The sequence below is a fragment of the Notothenia rossii genome (genome assembly GCF_949606895.1).
Source record: "Notothenia rossii genome assembly, chromosome: 4".
In the NCBI taxonomy this organism is placed as follows: domain Eukaryota; kingdom Metazoa; phylum Chordata; class Actinopteri; order Perciformes; family Nototheniidae; genus Notothenia; species Notothenia rossii.
The window spans coordinates 7729659-7753704 of NC_136902.1; the positions used below are offsets into that span (position 1 = coordinate 7729659).

Genomic DNA, 24046 nt, shown 5'->3' on the forward strand with positions numbered 1-24046 from the left:
TCTGTTAGCATTTTTCGCTAAGGGGTCATTTAGATGCTTCTTATGAGACTTGTGTTTTGTTTTGGTAAAGATTGTTTATATCGTCAGTTAGCTGAGATTATTTCCGTTAATCTGGTATAACACATTAATAGGTTCTTAAATATTAAGATCCCCTGAGACACAGTGTCCTGAAAAAAAAAACAGGGTCCCCGCCGGCGGGGACCTTGGGGCTTAACAGGTTCATTAAAGAGATGCTGAAATTGCCATTTTTGCATTAAAAGTAATTGCATTTTGAGTAATTCCATGTTATGCTTCTTTAAAAATATAATTCGTGATATTTAATAGAAAGCTTATACTACGTTGATATGAATCAGATTTTTACTTTACATGTTACGTTATTTTTACACTGTAGTATTTGCACTTTTACTTCAGTCAAATATCTATAAATATTGCAACATTGATTTTAATAGACAAAACAATATTCAAAGATGTATTTATTAGAAAGAAACGTCTCATTGTCTGTTTTTTCTGATGTTATTTTCTGATGTATTGTCTGATGTATTTTCTGATGTATTGTCTGATGTATTGTCTGATGTATTTTCTGATGTATTTTCTGATGTATTGTCTGCATTTTCTGATTTCAATTATCTTAAGAAATCCTGAAAAAAAATATATATATATATATATTGTGTCAAAAGGGCTGTATCAACGTGTGAGCAAAGGTGTTCATAATAATTGGACATAAACTGTAAAAATCCAAAGAACAACATAACCATAAAATGTCAAAAAGAAGAACAAATGTTTAATTCTTTATTAATCCTATATACAGACATTTACAGCAATTTTTACTAAAATGATTAAAGATAGTTATGGTAACTTCCTGTTTTAAGGACAGTGTAACAGAGATGACGTAAAGTATTAGATGACTCTGTCCAGTTGTAGTTTCCAGTAAATGATACACAGAAGATACATGTACTGTGAAGAAGAAGCAGAAGAAGAAGCAGGGTCGTCAAAGTGAAACACAACAGTCATTTCTCCTGCATTTACTAAACACTAAACACTTTAACAAAATAACACATATTGCTTTTTCTTTATTTTACAGTGGTTTTTCCACATGAGATGATGCTGTATATTATTCACCCTGCAGATAAACACGAGGAGGAGATCTGAGGGTCGGCTTTTATTCATTGAGTGAGTAACCTCTCTTAAGCGCACTTAAACCCTTTTTTGTTTTTTAATACACAAACTCTACAGCTCTGTACAAACAAATCAGAAAATGCTGAAAAAAATAATTGTATTTATCGTCTAATTAAACACATTTGTGGTTGAAAAGTTTTGTGCATCGTCAGACCATCTGAGTGTGCAACAAAACACTTCATTCTTAAGAACTTAATTTTTTCAGACCGTCGATTGAGGAGTGCCAAGTTGTTCTAAATGAGAAAATCTATTTGTGGTCACTGACCAAAGTAAGTTGAGGGATATGATAAGCCTAGCTTAGCATAAACACTGGAAACAGATAGCCTGGTTTCAGGACTCTGCATCAAGTCTAGTGTAGCTCCTGATGTAGCATTATGGCCACATGTGAATCTTCTTGAGATCTGATCCAAAAGTTAATTCTGTCTTTAATCTCAGAATTCTGACTTTTCTTTTAAAAAACATGTTTTTTTCGTCCAAATTTAGAATCTTCTTCTTTAAGAATCTGACTTTTTTCAAATGTAATAATTTCTTTCCAAATTCGGACTTTCTTTTTCAGAATCCGGACCAGCTGAATTCTGGCTTAAATCTTAGAACATTTTTTTATTTGGTCAATATTTTTATTTTGGATTTACAGGAAAAATGTTGATTTAGATTTTTTTCCTGACTTCTGAGAGTATATTTGTATTCTTGACTTTTTGTTAAAAATTCTGACTTTTTTCAGAAAATTCTGACTTCTTTTTCAAAATTCTGATTTTTTCTTTTCTGAATTCGGACCAACATTTTGAATCACAGAATTCTGGCTTAAATCTCCGAACAAAAAAAAATTCTATTTGGTCAGTAATTTATTTTGGATTTTCAGGAAAAACGTTGATTTTCACTTTTTTTGAGTTTTCTCTTTGTATTCTTGAATCTTAGAATTCTGACCTAGATCTCAGATTATTTTTAACCTTATATGTAGTACTGTAGTGTATATCATCCTAAAAATGAATTTAAACTGTGTCTGACGTTTATTTTTGAAAAATCACTATGCCTAAAATGAGTCTGACACACCGTCCAAAACTGACACTAGAGGGCCTCATACTGTGAAGAATAGACCCACAACAAGTATTTCATGAGATGGGAGTGAGAATAAATTGTCATAAACATTCATCACAAACATCATAAACCCCCATTCGTCTAAAAAAACCTCCAAACGAATGATATAAATCTGTTTCCTCTTAATGATCACACCATATTTAGTTATTTTCACTGACTTGTATTTACTTGCAGTCGTATTTTGTGAGCAGGTTGAAGCAGGTTATGCTCTCATTATTTGAGCCAGATGTCAGGCCAGACTACCTGCAGATGTTTTGGAAGCTGTTTCCTGAGAGTTGTTTATTAATTAACTCCTATTACTCTGCGGGAGGGAGGGGGGTGAAAGTGTTTGTTACCAGGGTGGGTTAACAAGGTAATGTGCAGTCAGTCAACACAGGCATGGTGAGGTGATGTCTCCTCTTCCTCCTCTTCCTCATCCTCCTCCTCCTCACAGCCTCAGAGTCAGGATCCCAATCAGAAATGCTAACAGGAGTGAAGGTGAGGACACTGGATCAGAACCAGAAATCATATCTCTCCTGTGTTTGTAATTATCTTGTGTTACGTCCCTCTCTGCCTTTTCCTCCCTTCGCTCCCCCTCCTCTTCCTCCTCCTCATCCTCTTCCTCTTCCTCTGGTGTTGTTGAGGGGGTTCCTGGAGGAGGGGTAGTGCCCGGGGCGGGTGTTGGTTGGGCTTCCTCAGAGTCCCAATCAGAGGCAGTGGTAATACTGGGAGTACTGGTGGTGTCAGGCTGCTCATTGGGGGGAGATGTCACCGGAGAAGCAGCAGCCTCTTCCTCTTCCTCTTCCTCTTCCTCCTCCCCCTCCTCTTCCTCGTCTTCGTCGTCAGGTTGGTCGTAGGGGGCAGTTGTTGCTATGGGAGCAGCAGCAACGTCCAGCTCGTCTTCAGGCAGGAGGAAGGGTTCAAATGTAGCTTGGGGAGGAAAAACTGTCTCACCTTCTTCATCATCATCATCATCATCAACCCCATCCTCCTCCCCCTCCTCCTCTTCCTCCTCGTATTCCTCTGTGTCAGCAACTATAAAACAAACAACAGAAGAACATAATGTTTCATTCACAAATCTTCTCCAAAGACTACACTTTTTTCAGTTACTCAAATACAAATATTATTAATGTATAGTGGATATAAAAAGAGATAATCATAAATGACAAGAGAAAAAATCTCTTATTTGACTTGAGTAAATGTTCTTTATTTTGTACTATTGATGTTTGAATTATTATTAATGCTGTCCACCATGGTACACATGCATTTAAATCTAGATTATTTTTGTACTTATATTAATAAATGTTGTCCTTCCGTAGCTCGAATGTGCGACAAAAAACCATGACATTTTCTTTTTTTGTAAAAAGGAAATCAAACATTGAATTCTGAATGCTGGAGGCCAAGAGGCATGTGATGAAGGACCCACTACAGAGTTAAACTCATCTAATAAAGGACTAATATATGACTAATAATGTACAAAAAAAATTGTTTTCTTCACTATTATCTGTAAAGCGTCTTTGAGCACCTGTAAAAGCGCCAACAAATTAAATCTATTATTATTATTATTATTATTTAAATCCTGCTGCACTCATTAGGACAGAAGTGAACATACATTTGAATAATTAGATTTTGCCCCACGGTCTGCGGGACACTGTGTGTTTGTGCTCCTGAGGCATCTCTTACCACAGAGGTTGTTTTCACATTTCTGGAGGTTTTCAGGACATCTGGAGCACCATTCCCCCTCAACATACGGCCTTTCTTCCTCAAAGTTCCCTCTGAGGACACATTTAAATCACAACATCACACACAGACATTATGACTTTAAATACCATATAAGAGAAAGCAACTGTGACTGATATAAAAAACATAAAATAATAATATATCATCTATGTTAAAGTACTCAAATAAATACTTTAAAGTTTAAAGTATATTATTAATATAATAACAATTTTTATCGGAGTGTCTATTTGCACCCGGATAAAAGTCAATGTCAACATCATGAAAAGTAAAAATTAGTGAACTAAAATTGAAAATAAATATTAATATTAAATAACTTTGAATATAATTCTTAAATCAATTTGCTCACATTGACACCAACGTTTTTACTCAACATATTCAACCTTAAATTAAATAGAAAATATCATAATTAAATATGTACACACAAACACTGTGAACAAAAACATGACTGTCCACAAGGGGGAGCTCTTGTTCCAACAAAACGAACACTTTGAGATCATGGTGCAGCAGTGTAGTATCAGTGACATGCTGTGTATACTAGTAGTATCATAGCTGTTGTTGATGTATGTAATATTAGTAGCAGTAGTAGTATTAGTAGTAGTAGGTAGTTGTAGAATAAGTAGTAGTAGTAGTAGTAGTAGTAGTAGTAGTAGTAGTAGTAGTAGTAGCTACTGACGGTGGGTAGTAGTTGTTGTTGCAGTATTAAAAGCAGTACCAGTAGTTGTTTTAGTATGAGTAGTACTAGTAGTAGGTAGTTGTAGTATGAGTAATATAAGTAGTAGTAGTATTGACGGTGGGTAGTAGTTGTCGTTGCAGTATTATAAGTAGTAGAAGTAGTTGTTTTAATAGTAGTAGATTAAATCAGCATACTTCTGCCAGGGGATGCCACCCCTCAAAATCTCTTGCCACCCCATGAATATTTTTCTACATCCGCCCCTGAGTAGTAGTACTAGTAGTAGAAGTACTGACGGTGGGTGGTAGTTGTTGTTGCAGTATTATAAATAGTAGTAGTAGTTGTTTTAGTGTGTGTAGTTGTAGGTAGTTGTAGTATGAGTAGTGGAAGTAGTAGTAGTACTGACGGTGGGTAGTAGTTGCAGACGAGGTATGAGACTCTCTCCCAGTCAAGACCCTCCATGTTGTTACAGAAATGGAAAGCACAGCCGACCCTGTGTGTGTCTGCCCACACCATCTGTAACACACACACACACACACACACACACACACACACACACACACACACACACACACACACACACACACACACACACACACACACACACACACACACACACACACACACACACACACACACACACACACCAAGTTCAGGCCAAGTGTAGAGATACAAGCGAGTGTATAAAAGTGTGTATTTATATATGACCTGTGTATAGTGTCCACACAGCTTGTCTTCATTACAGCTGTTGTTTTGGAAGTCATGGTCCAGATGTTCTACGGGAATCAATTACATTTCAATACATTATAAATAATAAATATGAATACAACATTTATTTAAGTACGGTACAAATCCCCTCTGCATTCATAACTGAAGTAACCTTACGTAATTAAAGTATTTCAATTAGAAGTACTTCTGATGCAGAAAGGTCCCATAACAGAATAGTTATTATAAAATATTCACATTATATACTGTACATATATTATACTATTTAAGCATTTTTACTGATGCATCAACTAACCTATACTTTAAGCAGTATTTAACAAAGGCTCTGTTTGAAGTGCAATATCAGCTAAATAAACTTTATCCATCATGAAATTCAGTGTTTTGTTTGAGTCCGCCTGTAAGTCCAAAATTCACTCTTCTTTTTGCTCTCATTTTGGTCTCCACCGACTCCTCAGAAGAAATATCTGTTTCTCTTCAACCACTAAATGTTCCTCTCTCTTTATCATTAATAGTGTGTCTCTCTGATATTTGTTGATGGAGAAGTTTGGATTCTGAAGGAAATTATTCAAAATGTGGCCTTTCCAAGATGGAGTTTGGTCGACTGCACTTACCCAGAAACCATTTCTCCAGAGCCTCTCGGATGTCCAGCGGTCCGGTGCCGGCGAACAAATTTTCTCCGGTTTCCATCAAATCTGGGTTGTGGTTCCAGACGCATTTAGCAGCGTAACCCTCCGCGATCACCTTCAGGTTCGCGTCCCATTTCTGCACACAACCAAAAGAAGGTAAAGGTCCCCTATTATGCTGTGTTTCATCAATATATTATAGGTCTCAGATATATACAACACATGTCTCTGAAGTGTTTGGGTCGAAACACCAAACAGATCATTGCAGCATTACCCATAATCCCCTCTGTTTCAGCCCTGTTTCCAAAGTGCTGATTCTTTGTCTGTTACTTTAGATGAAAATAAGGAGCCCCTCCCCACGCCCCTCTGAGAGACATTTGGTTAAGAAGAACACAATGGTGCTCTAGGAGGACATTCAGGTGATAAGGGGGGGGCAACCTTGGTTGCTGATTGGCTAATGGTTACTCAAGACTCAAAAAAGACAAAAAAAGAGAGAGAATCTTTGTTCCTGAAACTTTCAGAGTCTCTTTCCACAGAGGGGACACATGTTGATGTAGAAGAGACATAAAGAAGAGGGGACACATGTTGATGTAGAAGAGACATGAAGAAGAGGGGACACATGTTGATGTAGAAGAGACATAAAGAAGAGGGGACACATGTTGATGTAGAAGAGACATGGAGAAGAGGGGACACATGTTGATGTAGAAGAGACATAAAGAAGAGGGGACACATGTTGATGTAGAAGAGACATGGAGAAGAGGGGACACATGTTGATGTAGAAGAGACATGAAGAAGAGGGGACACATGTTGATGTAGAAGGGCATGAAGAAGAGGGGACACATGTTGATGTAGAAGAGACATGAAGAAGGGGGGACACATGTTGATGTAGAAGAGACATGAAGAAGAGGGGACACATGTTGATGTAGAAGAGACATGAAGAATGTAGAAGAGACATGAAGAAGAGGGGACACATGTTGATGTAGAAGAGACGTGAAGAAGAGGGGACACATGTTGATGTAGAAGAGACATGGAGAAGAGGGGACACATGTTGATGTAGAAGAGACATGAAAAAGAGGGGACACATTTGTGGTGTGAATGAAGAGCAGAAATGTAAAATGTGCATCACCATCTGACAGAAAATTCCTCTCAAATGGTCCCCCCCCCAATTCGGGAGTATAAAATCCCACGGTCCAACTTATAATTGAATGCAGCATTACCAGACGTGAAGAACCCTGTGGATCCTAAAGATCATAAATCTTGAACAGCCTCAAAGAAAGTTTTTTCACAAAGTTTACTGAATCATTTTATGAAGACAAGACACACAAAGATGCTGAGAGAGCAGATGCTTTCATGTACAGATATGTTCTTTAAGATGTCCCAGCACTCTTTACGTGAAATCTAATAAAGCTTCAGGTATGTTCATGTTAACACAGGGAATTATTTCATGATACTTTATAGATTTTTCTTGTATCCCAGCTGTGTTTTTCGTGTAAAGCATGATTCTGATTAGTGTGATGATTTTATTGTAAAGCTGTTCTTTATTCATCATGTTTCAGGCATCTCGGGGAACACGCTGCACACAAAGTGAAAGGTAGGGTAGGTAATTCACTTCAGAAACACTTTTTGTTATATTCCACGGAATGCTCTTAACATCCCGATAGCAATGAATATATTAAATGCTTTGACAATAAATACACAGAACATGTCATCCGTGGAAGCCGTGGCGCTGTAAAAAGCACGAACAATCATCTGAGCCGGCCCGGCTAAAATAACTGGATGGCCTACCTGCCTGCCTGTCAGCCTTCCATCTGTGCACAAGCTGATCTCGTGCCCTCATTGGTCATGTGCGCGTTCGTGTGTGTTGGAGGAGGGGCTCTGTAAGGAAGTCTGAAGTAAGAGGCAGTTTTTTTCCCGTTGTGTATTTTCAAATTCTAGCGCACTCGAGCTGGTTTCTCCATTCTTACCTACCCTACCTTTAAGCTTTATTATTATATTGTAGGTTTTATGTCTCTGTATTATAAAAATCGACCAGAGATCTTGAGACGATTTAGTAAACACATTATTTATGGGTGTTTTAATAGACATTTAAGAGACCCTATTATGCTTTTTGGGTTTTCCTTTTCCTGTAGTGTGTTATGTAGGTTTTGGCCGTTGACCAATCACAAAAGAGCAGGTCAGCTAACCAATCAGAGCAGACTGGGCATGGAGACATGTCACAGCAGAGACACTAAATACTGCTATGAACCTGAAGATGAGCAGAATATATCCTCTTTTAGATGGATGTTTGGCTTAAGAGGCATTCATTTAGTCTAGTTAGAAAAACATTGTTGAAAATGATGTGACATGTAATATCATATCACGGAAATCGCAGAGATATGCAGGAAAAAGGAAAGTGAAGAAACATTTAGATTCATCAACAACACATTGTGTTTGACCCTGACTCGAGTATCACACGGGAAAATCTTCACTGTCATTTAACAAAACACGCTTCATAAAAAAACGTTATTCTTCAGTCTGTTTCCTTCACCAGGAGGTGATACTATGACAAAGCATGCTCCATGACTTCACCTCTGACCCTGACTCGTCTCCATCCTGACGTATTTACTTCCCGTCATGCAGGATGGTGTGATTTCCATGGTGAAAGATACCTAACCAAACAAAGTGTTGTGTTTCAGCTTCGTAGAAACACTCGCACAATAAACCCTGTTTGGCACATACAGTATTTACAGAATAAAGTAAACAACTTAAAGAGTTTACGAAATGAAGGCAGACACATGAAGTTGACGACACGATGAACGATTGTTACTAACAGACAACTTTTGTATGCTGTTATAATCGTGATTTATTCAAAATACATTAATAATAAAAAATATATAGGCACATTTCACAATAAAAATGCAATCTCTATCTCATACCAAGCCCACTAACACGTACGGATAGCATTTCGTAAGCTCTTTAAATGAATGACTGAAAAAAGGGAGTTTAGTGCATTATATTAGACTTGGCTATAATGTAAAAATAGGACAAATTAGACCCTCTCCACAGGGTCTTTCTGACATGGTGTAACTTATAACTTCTAATTATCTGTTTGTTAACAAGCTTTCGTTTACAAAATTGGTTTCAGCTGTGATTTTGCCGCCATTTCAAGTCCAAACTATTATTTTTAAAGGTTTCAAACAGAGCGGATTGCATTGGAGTTAAACTTGGCACGATCGAATTCCAAGCGAAAAGTAACAACTACAAACAAAGTGAGAAAGAGCATACTGTAGATTTTTTGGATTCAGCTCCTGGCTGCATAGAGAGAGTCTGGTTAAACGTGAGTGTTGTGCTGTGGATTATAATGTTGTTTTAAACTGTTTTTCTTGGACTGATCCTGTTTACTGATGTTTATTTCTGTCTGACAGGCTGCAACAAACTGCTCAAACATAGACTTAATGCCACGCATCAATATTGCAGGAAGAAGTGAGTCAAATCGTTTAATAATGAATCACCAGGGCTTAATGATTTTTGCACATTTAGGAAAAAACTCTGATAGAGAAATAAATAGAATAAGCAGAAGATAGACTGGAAAAAATGCTGCTCCAAAAACAAGTCAAACAATAATGAAAAAAAGCAGTTTTCCCTTGAAATAAGCACACACATCTGCCAAAAGAACAAGTGAACATTGGCTTGGTAAGATTTCTTGAAATAAGAAGGGATATTTAGACAAATCAGATCTTGTAATTCGCTGAGAGAACTAATTTTGAACTATATTTGACCAGAATCAGGAAATGTTGTGTTCCATATAAGCCGCAAATACTCAAACGTTTTCTGTTTCCTGATGTTAGTTGGTGATGTTCTAATAAATATGCAAAGAAATATGTGTTTCATCTGAGATACAACTCAAAATAAGATTTGTTTGACTCAACAAGATGATGCATTGTCTAAAAACAAGAACCAATATCTCACTGCAGTGTCACTTCTGAAGTTATTGAGTCTGATAACAGGTGCAGAGAAATATTCTGACTAGATATTAGACAAAGATACTTGGTAAGATTTCAAGTTTTTGTAGTGTCCATGCGCAGGTGAGGTGGAAACCCACTACGGCCTTATTTAAAATACATAAACATGCATATCGTTTACACGTCTATCACTTCGTACATTTGTATTAGCTAATGATGAGAAAACAGCACTATGTTGGAAAACAAACAAAAAATGAATGATTTATTCTTGGAAATAGATTTTGATTTACGACCTGTTTTTTTAAGAGTTAGGCTGCTATAGTTAACGGCAGAAACATGAGGATTCAATACAACATATTTCTGATATCAAATCACATTTCAATACCATTTTGTATAAATAAAAAGTCATTAAGTACTGGATGAAAACACAAAGCCGCCGACTGTTAGAGGGATTTATTAATTATTGTATTTATTTACTATATTGTTCTCAGCAAAATAGCTGTGTGTGTGTGTGTGTGTGTGTGTGTGTGTGTGTGTGTGTGTGTGTGTGTGTGTGTGTGTGTGTGTGTGTGTGTGTGTGTGTGTGTGTGTGTGTGTGTGTGTGTGTGTGTGTGTGTGTGTGTGTGTGTGTGTGTGTGTCAGAGCCTGATATATCTTCTTCTTCTCGGCCATAGATCTCCATAATCGTCCAAAAACTATAAAAGCACCTGCTGACATGTCCCTTCATTACCATGCACATTATTTCAACACTCATTAAATCACCAAAAGAAGATTACATCGCCTCAGAAAACTGTCCCCAACAAATGATTTCCTTCAGTTTGTTGAAATCATCTCGTGAATCTTTAATATATATTTGTGTTTTTAAAGCTTGACATGTTCAGTAGAAATCAATGTGTTTTCTGATGAGGGAGAACAGATTGACGTCTTTAACTCCAGTTATTTCCATCTCGTGGTTTGAGTCACTGTTGCTAAGACACAAAAGAATGAACAACAGGATTGTGTGTTTGTGTGTGCGTGTGTTTATTTGTTCAGATATGACACACAACACAAACAATAGTCAGGGGTCTCCTTCACATTCCTGTCTCTCTCCAGGCTCTCAACATCTGGTCTGTGTTATGACTTATGGGTCATGCATGCACACACACACACACACACACACACACACACACACACACACACACACACACACACACACACACACACACACACACACACACACACACACACACACACACACACACACACACACACACACACACACACACACACACACACACACACACACACACACACACACACACACACACACACACACACCTCTTTCAGCTCTTTTGCCCCTACTAGGGGTCACCCGGTCTTTGAACAGGTGATTTTTTTTTCCTCTTTGTCTAAACATAAGTCATTGACAGTCATTTACTTACAGCTTAGTTTTTTATATATGAGCCTTCACAACCACTATGTAATACTCTGGCTAGTGCTCAGACACATTGTACCTGAAGTCTCTAAGCGGTGGACCAATCACAACATAGCCGGCCAGTTGACCAATCAGACCAGACTGGGCTCTTGTTTCAGACAGAGGGTGAAAAGAAGTGCTGCAGCACAGGCAGTATGAGAACAATAAAAAGCTTTTTGAACATTAAAGCATGAGACATGTCAGAGTAGAGACACTACATACTGATATACGCCTGAACATCAGCAGGAGAGGACTCTTTAAAGTAGAGACACTACATACCGATATACACCTGAACATCAGCAGGAGAGGACTCTTTAAAGTAGAGACACTACATACTGATATACACCTGAACATCAGCAGGAGAGGACTCTTTAAAGTAGAGACACTATATACTGATATACACCTGAACATCAGCAGGAGAGGACTCTTTAAAGTAGAGACACTACATACCGATATACACCTGAACATCAGCAGGAGAGGACTCTTTAAAGTAGAGACACTACATACTGATATACACCTGAACATCAGCAGGAGAGGACTCTTTAAAGTAGAGACACTACATACCGATATACACCTGAACATCAGCAGGAGAGGACTCTTTAAAGTAGAGACACTACATACCGATATACACCTGAACATCAGCAGGAGAGGACTCTTTAAAGTAGAGACACTACATACTGATATACACCTGAACATCAGCAGGAGAGGACTCTTTAAAGTAGAGACACTACATACCGATATACACCTGAACATCAGCAGGAGAGGACTCTTTAAAGTAGAGACACTACATACTGATATACACCTGAACATCAGCAGGAGAGGACTCTTTAAAGTAGAGACACTACATACTGATATACACCTGAACATCAGCAGGAGAGGACTCTTTAAAGTAGAGACACTACATACTGATATACACCTGAACATCAGCAGGAGAGGACTTTTTAAAGTAGAGACACTACATACTGATATACACCTGAACATCAGCAGGAGAGGACTCTTTAAAGTAGAGACACTACATACTGATATACACCTGAACATCAGCAGGAGAGGACTCTTTAAAGTAGAGACACTACATACTGATATACACCTGAACATCAGCAGGAGAGGACTCTTTAAAGTAGAGACACTACATACTGATATACACCTGAACATAAGCAGGAGAGGACTCTTTAAAGTAGAGACACTACATACTGATATACACCTGAACATCAGCAGGAGAGGACTCTTTAAAGTAGAGACACTACATACTGATATACACCTGAACATCAGCAGAATATGTCCCCTTTAATTCAGTTTGAAACTACTTATAGTAAGATGAGGGACTTTAGCTTGAGTCCAGCCTGCAGACCAAGAGTTGTTATAACGAAGATTATTATAACAGTCTAATTTACGGTATCCTCTTAATCAGCTTTGACTAAATAATAAGAAAACTGATTTCTCTTCAGATGTTCTTATAATTATCCAACAAAGATTTTCCTTGTTGCCAAAGTGACAAAAGAGGCAAAAAACTGAACCAAAGTGTTGTTAACAAGTGCCTTCATCCTTTCAAGTGTAAATGAAAACAAATGTATTTTTTTATCTGAACAAATAATGTTTATTTTTTCAAAACAGGTTCTTAAACTCATTATTTCACCATAAGCTATAAACTCCCTGCGATTAGTCCTGATGCTAATCTGATTAGTGTTTATCCTTTAAAACAAAGGAAGCTTTTGTTCCAAACTGATCCTGCCCGGTGTTTACTTCAATACAATATCATCTAATCAATAGAGTTTTATTCACTTGAATGTCTTTAAGAGTGGATATTGGTTTCAGCCGTTGGAGCCACACATGTCTCTCCTGGCAGTCTCAGTTCAGGATTGTTTCCTGACGTCAGGCTTCCCTCCAGTTGCTCTGTGATGGAAACAGAGTCGTGATATAACTGTACGTTTCTCTCCAGCTGCGGAGGAACGCGTTCCCCTTGAGTTTGTGTTATTGGTTTCTAAGCTGCAGTAATCAGCAGGGTACAGTACAGATGATGAAATATCAGAAGAGAGTATTACAGTTTCTCCTGCTGAGCAGATTTACATTCCTCCTCTGCTGGAGGCTTTCTTATTTACCGCTTTGTTTCAGGCTGTTTGTGTTCTGTTTGTTTTAATCCGGACCGCAGCAGGAAGGCTTGACCTGCTTACAATGCTCCAGGGGTGGAAAAACTGTGTTGGAAATGTACTCAAATCCTTTAATTAAGTGAAAGTACAAATAATACAGTCTTAAAATTATCCACTACAAGTAAAAGTCCCGATTTCAACATGTTAAGTAAAAATACAAATATATTAGCATCAAAATATACTTCAAGTACAGAAAGTACTCATTCTGCACAGTGGCCCATTTCAGAATTATATAAAGGACATAATTATTATCAAATGTACTTCAAGTATGTTTTGATTTTATTTTATTTGTATTATGATGGTTATTAAACGATCCAGTTCATGTAAGAACATTTTAGTATTGTAGTTAGACAATGTGGACCAAATGTAGATACTTGAAATACTGTGTAGATCTGTACTAGAGTACCGCATTATATCATATCAGCATAGCATGTGTTCTTATACAGTAAGTAGCTTTGAGTGTTAATATTTATCTCTGATTTGAAATAAAAAGTAGAATGAAATGAAAATACCTCAAAATTGCAATTGAATTCCTGAACCCTCATTACATCCCAGCACCAAAGCCCTTATTTATAATGCAACAAAATGCCAGACCAGTTTGGTCTGGACGGGTCACATTTGTTTCTCTGCTGTTTTCTATCAAGGCCATTTTTCTGGCTGGACCTTATATCCACTAACACCCACTAACATCTGTCTTTTGTCTTTTGTCAGAGACGTTACAATCTGCTTTAATTCCCCAGACAAATGACTGCAGAAGTCACATGTACTGTATGTGTAATGTATTTTGCACATTTCTGTTCAATACTTCTCTCTTTTAAAACTGCACAGCTCTGTCTCTTTAAATTCTGATATACTGCACATATTGCATACTTACAGTGAAGTGTTATATTCTTATAGTACTGTACATTGTATCATTTTTTAAATAGTTGTTAAAAAAGTTCTGTATAGAGAGGCGAAGTCCCTCCCTTTCCGGGGGGGCTCTGTGGGACCTTATTTCGGAAAAAGTATGTATTGAAGTCAATGGGGAAAGAAAAGTTATATTTCGATCCCGTTTGAATTGTGCCACGAATTACACATATGATGTTTGTGAATTTAAAAGATAATTTTGCAAGTCAAAAAAATGAAAATGTGTCGGAAAACTGTGAAGTAACACTTTTTTTTGTGTGAAACCGCTCAATGAACTACATCTCCCGTCTCGCAGTCGCACCACACACCAAGACGGCCGTCACGTTGGCACATTTCACTTCTTTCTTTCAGAATGAGGCGAAAAGTATTAAAAGAGGTGAAAATCACTCCAAGTCTGGGCATGTTGAGAGCTGTACACACAAGGGGAGTTAGTCGGTTCCGTAAGAGCCAGCATGCGGGACCGGGATTCTGGGATTTGTAGTCTTTCTAGCTGCGTATTTTTCATAGTCTTAGATTTCAACAATTTTAAGACAAACTGTGACTTTTTTGACATGGAAATTATTATTATTTTTTTTTTTTTTTAAGATTGACAATAATCATATGTGTAATTCATGGCACAATTCAAACGGGATCGAAAGATACGTTTTCTCTCTCCATTGACTTCAATACATACTTTTCCGAAATAAGGTCCCATGGGTCGGAAGTAGAAGGGCGGGACTTCGCCTCTCTATTGTTTCCATTTTTAACTAAATAGCTCTTACTGTGTTGATCCATACACCAAAGCAAATTCATTGTATGTGTAAATCTGATTCTAATTCTATAAATAAATTATAAATAAATGCTAGGTGCCTGAACAAAAAAATCAAGGGTCAAGGTAAAGCTTCTGAATATTATATAAATAATAATTAACATTAACATCTACTGTAATTTAAGCAGTTTTAAGGACTTTGCAGGCCAAATTGGCTCAAATCTAAGGACCCAAAACGGTCTTATTTTGAGAAAAGTGTCAAGGTAAATTATTGTTGTTGGCTCTCTTTTTTTTGGACCCTGTCTAAACTTATATTATTTTATCTATCAGACTCAAGTCGGACCAGCAGGGATGAAAACATTGAGACAGAGCCTTTAATACAAAGCAGGAATTAGGCTTAGCTAGATCATTTCAACTCCTGAGATGATAAATCCCTTCTTATCAGTGTCATAATATCAGACTGAACGCCGTAGAGAAATTTGATGTGATTACCAACTCTTAGGAGACAGGAAGTGTAAAGTATTTCCTAACATTGGTGGAGCTTGTAATGTATCTTTACTCATAGAGCATCTTCACGTCTTCATTTGGATCCCCATTGGCTGTTCTTCATTGGATCCACAAACAAACAGTAAAACACACATTTGCACTAAAACCATATACAAAAACAATAAAACATACTATTTGTTTCCAGGTTATGTAACAAGACCCTTCTCTCTGTTGCATATCGTGTTTGATAGCTGACTGAGGGAAAGACTTTTCCTTAAAGGCCTTGGTGAATGTGTCACTGGTACAGTTCTGAGCAAATATAGCAAAGCATGGCTGGATCTCTGCCTACAAAACACCAAGTACTTTTCCCACAAAGGTTCCTGAGAACTCTTTAGTTCTCATGAACTAAGTACTGATCGCGTTCACACCGGAAATTAGTTCCTGGGGGTGGATTAGGCAAATGAAGCCGCTGACGTCACTTCTTCTTCTTCTGCTTTGGGTTTACTGGCAGGCCGCAAACAACTTCACGGCGTATACTGCCGCCCAAAATCCCCGGCCGGAAGTCCCCGGAGTTAGGGACTGGCTTCAGAGTAAACGGCCAGAACGCAGACACCTCCTCATCTCCACCGCTCCCATGTTTCATTTTGTGTTGTCATAAGTTAGTCTCTGCGTTTCTGCGCTGGGCTAATGCTAATGCTAATAATGCTAATGCTAATAATGATAATAAAATGGCGGCTTCACAAACGTTTTTGGGAGTTTGACGGGGCGTGGTTTGCATTCCGCCCAGCCAATCAGACACAGGAACCTTTTTCTCCCACGAAAGTCCCTGCTCTCTAGCAGGGACTGAAAAGGGGGTAAAAAAGGTTCTCTATAACTAATTTAGTTCCTGGGACTTTTTGGTATGAACGCAACTAAATCGTAGTTGTCAGGAACCTTTGTGGGAAAAGTACTTGGTGTGAACGCGCCTTATGTGATATATTTTCATGAGTCCCAAAATCCCTGGCGGCGCCCCAGCGTGCGGCTACTTGAGCAATCCTGTTTAATGGAATCAGTTGAATCCCAGTGGCTACAAGGACTTTTATTGCTTTTAACTAATTTGTTAATGTTATTTAAATATGGTGTAACTGTCAAGAACCCTAATATCTCTCTCAGATTAATAAAGTTGAATGATTGGTGAAGAGCACATGAGGCATCGGTGGAAAAGGAATCTGGGAATCATCTCTTCTTGGCTTTTTGTTTTTATAATTTCTGTCCGGCTGGTTTCTCACTTTCTTTTAGTTATGTGAGAATAGTTTTCTTCTGTCTTGTACTTTTACTTGATACCAACCTTCTGTTTCATAGCAGTTGTGTCTGAGCGTCACACTGGTTTCTATTGGTCTGTGCAGGTTGTGGTTACATTCTACAGACATTCTGCCAACAAAAACAGAAATCTGGCCTCTGTAATTTCCTCACAGGTCGACACTCTGACCTCCTTTCTCTCCCAGCTCTGTCCATCTCTCCTTACTCCCTATTCTTATGTATTTATTTTATTTTCATCCTCACCTATTCCTCTTTGTTACCTTGTCTCCTTTCATCCTTCTCTCCCTCTTAATATTTCCTAAACTCCTTCTTTCCACTTTTCTCTCGTTGCATCCCTCTTTAAATCTGATCCAGCAGAAAAGGAAAGCCGTAAGAAAAACATAAATATGGAAATGTCCCAGTGGGGCTTCCATACCGGCAGAGTCAGACTGAGACCTCTCCTGATTACCAGACACACACACACACACACACACACACACACACACACACACACACACACACACACACACACACACACACACACACACACACACACACACACACACATACACACACACACACACACACACACACACACACACACACACACACACACACACACACACACACACACACACACTATGAATGAACACAAACACCCGCATTCCTCTGGGTGCTCATTCATTCACTACCTAATTTTCATTTCTCTCTATCCAAACATTGTGTTCCTCGTCTGTTGCCCAACACTCCTCTTCCTCCTCCTCCTCCTCCTCTTCCTCCTCCTCCTCCTCCTCCTATTGTTGCTCAACCCTGTCTGTCGTCCAGGATGATTTCCCCACTGCGTTCCTCCTCTGACACTTACGTTATAATCTGGAGGGAGTCTTCAGAGGGAAACACCCGTCTGTTCCTGGAATTCAGGCTGACATTTACTCAGCATTTCTGAGGCCTTCTTAAATCCTTTTATATACCATTTAGAAAGTGATGACCCTGATCTGCTCACCTGAACAAGAACGTGTTTTATTAGGAAACTGGCTCTGCTCAGAGGGAATTGCTAAAGATTCTGATTTGAGGCACTCAAACGGCAAGGGTTGTATCTACTTGTGTGCCAGAGGAAGTTTTATTTTTGGCTTATTACTTTTTATCGGCTGAGGCTTATGGGAATGCAATTAGTTCTTCCGGTATTTGGTCATAATCCACATTATTGGACACATATGGCGCGTTCACACCGCAGTACTTTTCCCACAATAGTTCATCAGAACTCAGATATATTTGCGTTCACACCAAAAAGCAGGGACTTTCGTGCGAGAAAAAGGTTCCTATGTCTGATTGGCTGGGCGGATTGCAAACCACGCCCCGTAAAACTCCAAAAAGGTTTTGTGAAGCCGCCATTTTATTATCCTCGAATTAGCATTTTTAGCATTAGCATTAGCCCAGCGCAGAAACGCAGAGAGACTAACTTATGGCAACACAAAATAAAACATGGGAGCGGTGGAGATGAGGAGGTGTCGGCGTTCTGGCGATTTACTCGGAAGGCTTCAGTAGAAGCTGCTGGGAGTCCCAGCCGCTTCTACTGAAGCCTTCCCCAACTCCGGGGACTTCCGGCTGAGGACTCCGGGTGGCAGTATACGCCGTGAAGTTGTTTGCGGCCTGCCAGTAAACCCAAAGCAGAAGAAGAAGAAGTGACGTCAGCGGCTTAATTTGCCTAATCCTCCCCCAGGAATTTATTCCGTTGTGAACGCGATCTGCTTTAGTTCATCAGAACTAAAAGAGTTCTGATGAACTATTGTGGGAAAAGAACTTGGTGTGAACGCCCCTATAGGAGCGCTGTAGATCAGTCTTGGTAACAGCTGGGTGGCCGTTTTTTAGTCCCAAAACAAACCAAGCACAGAGTGGTATTTTTGAGGGATGTTATTTTACAACACTGCTCCCCAGGTACTTTATAATAACTGCTCCTAATACCAGGATGGGTTTAATGCAAAGGCAACATCTCGCTGTGTCTGAGGTGCTGTCTAAATGTGTGTGAGTATTAAAGAGGATTTTGTAAGAACCCCTTATTTGCATTAAGATGTTGACCTGATCATGGTGCTAGATTAAATTACAATTCATCCTGAGGGGAAGATGCATGTTCATGAAACTGAAAGAGATTTTCAGGATACGTTGTCTTGGCATCACCTGCAGAACATTTGGTGCTAATCTTGCCCTCTGTACAGCACTGACACTTGGTTTTTAATTATGCGTGTTCAACGACAAATAGCTTTAACACGAGCTAAATTGTTAACATAGTTGTGTGCATGCTGTATGAATCTGAAGGATTAAAAAGGAGATCCACAATGGGGCAGATCTGCGCTGAATGTAATCGGGCTGGAACATAAATATCTTTAAAATGTCATGTTTGCACCAAGGGAAACAAGGCAACTCTCCAGGTAGCTACACCTTTAAGAGATTAGCTTTGCATTTTTGTTTTTTGTTTTTGTTTTTGTTTTGCATATATTTCCATCTGGCAGACGCAGGTTTTCTGAGTGTTTGCACAAGCTTGCTAACAGGAAGGCTCTTTGGAGAATCAGTGCACACATTGACGGGTATACATTCTTTTAAACTTTAAAACAAATCAAGTTTATTCCAAGCTGAGTCTGACCCGAATAGGTTTTCACGTTCTTTTTAGATGATGTGATACTTATCTCTGTAAGGTTCAGATGAAGAGGAATCCTTTCATCATCCTCGTCTGGCACACTTATCTCCACAGTGGGAAAAACACCTTGATGGAAATGTTTCACCTGCTAGTGATCCAATTCAATCAGGGTCTCAGATCTTTACAGACAATATATGTGTACTTGTATATTGACAGCAAGAGGACGCAACTATAGTGTACATTTAATGTCACCCCAAAGTTACACAAGTTTTTAAAAAACAGATTTTGGAAGAGGTTGTAATTCGATCCAAGCGACCACACTCGTACACTAATGTAAAAGTATTTTCTGACATCCACAACCATAAAAGCACATCCTCACATCTCCATAAGGAGTAAAAGCAGCTTCTCTCTGGTCCACCGACTAAACCAAAACATCCCGCCGGCTCCAACCTGCCCGAGCTCCCACTCAGAGATTTCATCTGATCGTCAGTTCACCTGAAATCCATCCCAGTCACAAACTGAAGACAAGTCAGAAGCGATGTCGTGACAAATGGAAAACGTCTTGATAATCCCTTTAGGACAAAGAGTTAAGTGCCTTGGTGCCTTTAGTGTTGGTCCAAAAGTAATAGTACATTTATTTATTAGTATGTTGGAGCCATAATAGACTTATCAATAAGCAATATTTAGGGTCAATACTTTGACTAAATACTCAGATCTTGAACTTCGGTAAAAGTATTAAAACTAACAACATCCTCTGTACAAGTGAAAGTCCTGTCCAAGAAAGAGAGCTAGTGAAGAGAAATGGAAAAACAAGATGATGTTGTTAAGGGACGTGAAAACAGATTCAAACAAAGATAATTAAAACAAGACAGAGCAAGTTTCAGATAAACAGCTCCAGAGATTCTGTTTGGAAAACTGAGAGCTACTTTACTTCCTGTTCCCTTGTCTCCTTTCCTTTGTGTCCACCTCCTCCTTCCTCTAGTCCCCCACAATGTTTAGACACTGTTCTCAAAACAACACAATGCACCACAGAAACAAACCAGCTGGAGACAATTAGAAAACAATTTGGAGAGACATCTCCGAGAACATCTTTAAAAAAACTAAATTATTTCAGCTTTGTGGAAACATGTTGACTTCTTTTAGTTGAGTTTTACATTCAGAATCGGCAGTTGTGTTCTTCACAGTTTAATTATAGTGATAAAAGTCTCACTTTATTGCATATTTTCATTTGTTGCATTATTATGGTATCCCTTAGAGACCTACATGGACCAAATGTTGTCTACAGATTAATTGAGGGACAGCTCAGTACTGAGTGTCAATGTTCTCAAGTTATTAATCTGTGATAAACGTTATGGTTTGATTAGGCGCCAAAACCATGCAAATGTAGATGTAGATGTTTATAAGTCCTTAGAGCTTAATGATACAAGTATATCCTCGTGCTTCAATATATCTCATGAGTTGTTGCATAATTACCACTTTTGTTGTTACAAATATTTGCTGCTAAATTCTAACATTTTGATCACTGTAGAATTGGTCAGAATGAGCTTGAAAACGCCATATTAAGACCTTTAACATCTTGAGGAACATATAACAAAGCCATGCTGTGATTTGGTACCAAAAACGTTCGATATTCGGAGACTTGCAACGATTTGAAAGCGGAGTTATTCCTCCGTCCTTAGTTGGCAAGTTTTATGAGTTCAATTACCTGTTTCCAAGGGGCTGGTCACCCAATCATAGGACTGGGCAATATGAATGAAATCAAATATCACTCTATGTCTGAGCAAATACCTCAGTATAGATATTGTGTGGTTGACTGTTGATGCTTCCATTAAACAATTACAGTACACAATGAGATATGTTGATAAATGACCATCAGTAATGTGGATATGATGACTTAGTGAAGACAGATAATAAGCCTTTGAAGGGGCCCTTTTATGCTCATTTTCAGGTTCCTCATATGTAGTGTCTCTCCTGTGACATGTCCCATGCTTTAATGTTCAAAAAGCTCTTTATTGCTCTCATACTGCCTGTGCTGCAGCACCTCTTTTCACCCTCTGTCTGAAAACAGAGCCCAGTCTGCTCTGATTGGTTAGCTGGCCGGTTCTTTTGCGATTGGTCATCTGTTTAGAGACGTCCCGCCCCTTAGCCTTAGCGCAAATGTTATAAATTGATGTCCCAAAGGATTCCAATGGAGGCACAGAACACAGGGATTTTATCCTCTGCAGACCATTTACATGCACACAAACCTGTAACACACTACAGGAAAGGGAAAACTCCATAACGTAACAACAAAACACAATATTCAGGATATATGTTATCACAAAAGTCCAGATATGTATTGCCCCGTCACACACAAAGACCTGCAGTGTGACTCGCTGAGGTTAGCAGATATCAGACCATCCCCACGTAATTAGGCTCAATGACTCATTGATTCATGGTGCTCCAAACCCTGACATATTAGATTAGTATAACTCAAAAGAAGCATCTGTTTCTGACCTCTGTGGATTACTCAGAGTGACCTTCACTGTCAACAGTTTCATTTTAAATTCTTCTTTTGACTGAAACCATCTACTAATAAATTAAAAGCTGCAGAATGTGGTCTTTTCTTGGAACTTAAATCATGACTGCAGAGACTTTAAACTGTTTCCTCTGGCTCTCTTGATGTTATGGGGTGCTTTGGACTCCATTCATTTATTGTTTCATACTTTCAAAAAGTGTCTTATCTATTTGATTGACCGCCCTAATGGACCACCCTCGCTTTATAAAGCCCTGCTTATCTTATGGTAGGTGTGTCTATGTATATATTTATATATACATCTTTCTTCTCATTATTTGTGTTGCTTGCATGGTTTCTCCTGTCATTTTCTGTATATAATATGTTAGTGAGTATGATATGCAGTACTGTACCACTTTAAAAAAAATCGAATTCAATCTTTCGTAAGACTCAAACTGACTGTACAAGAGAAAGGCAAAGAGAAACTTAAGAAAGCATTAATGTCCCTTTTTATGAGGAATTATTTACCCACAAAAAGACCCCTGAAGGAGTGCATTCTGACTCAACATACAAACCAAATGCATTTACAGATTATCTTTGCAGCAAATGGAGGAAATTTATCAGAGGTGTTTTATCTGGTACTGCAACAAAGTGCTCATTATTTCACTCGTCTTTTTAACTCCTGTCTATTGATTGATGTCAATTTTTGGGGTCATGCAAGAAAATGCTAATATGAGAAGCTTCCTGATGTCTTACCAGAGGCATCATGGCGGAGGCGCTGGGGGACACCTGTCCTCTGTAATGGTTGTGGAGCTCCACCAGCAGCTCCTCCTGCTCCTCGTTCAGAAAGCACCAGGCTCCAGGAACCAGCAGGGCCCCGAGCAGGAGCCAGGTCCAGAGAGGAGCTCCGCTCGGCGGGCAAAGGCTCCGGCACGAAGACCCCCTCCTCGACCTGGAGCTCCATGAGCCTTCGTCCTGAGTAGTCCTTCGGGTAGAGACCCCCTGCTGGGTGGAGACCCCCTGGTGCATGATGGGAAACAGTATCCTGAGGGACGTATCCTTAAGAGGTCAGTCCAGGGTCCAGCAAAATGTGTATGTGTGAGACAACTGTGTTTGTGTGTGTGTGTGTGTGTGTGTGTTTGTGTGTGTGTGTGTGTGTGTGTGTGTGTGTGTGTGTGTGTGTGTGTATGTGTGTGTGTGTGTGTGTGTGTGTGTGTGTGTGTGTGTGTGTGTGTGTGTGTACAATAGGCCAATTGTTTTTGTTTCTGTGAGTGTGTGTGTGTTTCTGTGTGTTCAAGAGTCAGTGAAAGTGTGTGTTCCCTTGTCAGTGCCTCTCACTCTCAGCTCTGCAGATCTCTCTGTTTCTGACCCGGCTTTAAGAGCAAGAGGATCCTCCCCTACTCACACACACACACACACACACACTTAAACACACACACACACACACACACACACACACACACACACACACACACACACACACTCAAACACTCACACAGTTCACATTTCACACACTGCTCCGACTGGTACGCGAAACAAACGCACCCCCCCTCAATCCTCTTACCCTCCATATTCTCCGTGTCAAACTCTCTCCTCCTCTCTTCTGTTCTTTCTCTCTTTTCTTTTCCCTTTGTCCATTTGAGATTCATCGGCACAACATCCAGGGGATAATGTCGGCTCAGATTTAATCACAAGAAATATGCACATGTTCACGCATGCATTGAAACGTTTAGTGAATATGGCTACATTTTTTTTAAAAGGAGGAAGGATACTGGACACTGAACATATACAACTATACACAGACAAACACTGTCACAGCAAAGTACAGATCGCGTTCACACCGGAATAAGTCCCTGTGGGAGAATTAGTCAAATTAAGCCGCTGATGTCTTCTTCTTCTTCTTCTTCTGCTTTGGGTTTACTGGCAGGCCGCAAACAACTTCACGGCGTATACTGCCA

The 24046-nt window shown here is 39.1% G+C and overlaps 1 protein-coding gene across 1 annotated transcript; it reads right to left on the reverse strand.

Annotated features, from left to right (window-relative positions):
- Positions 1-776: 776 nt before the first annotated feature.
- LOC307035350 (uncharacterized protein) lies at positions 777-23443 on the reverse strand. The gene is made up of 6 exons (XM_079674546.1): positions 22845-23443; positions 5998-6148; positions 5369-5436; positions 5067-5176; positions 3934-4025; positions 777-3285 (listed from the first exon to the last, which is right to left on the reverse strand). Exons 1-6 carry the CDS (start codon positions 23115-23117, stop codon positions 2699-2701), a joined length of 1281 nt encoding a protein of 426 aa, XP_079530672.1. The 5' UTR covers positions 23118-23443; the 3' UTR covers positions 777-2698.
- Positions 23444-24046: the final 603 nt, after the last annotated feature.

Coding starts and splice junctions, on each gene's coding strand:
- LOC307035350 (XM_079674546.1), bottom strand. CDS start 23,117: ATGCACCAGGGGGTCTCCACCCAGCAGGGGGTCTCTACCCGAAGGACT. Junction 6,149..22,844: donor CCTCCGCCATGATGCCTCTG/GTAAGACATCAG, acceptor GGTTGTGTGCAG/AAATGGGACGCGAACCTGAA. Junction 5,177..5,368: donor TGTGTGGACACTATACACAG/GTCATATATAAA, acceptor TGTGTGTTACAG/ATGGTGTGGGCAGACACACA.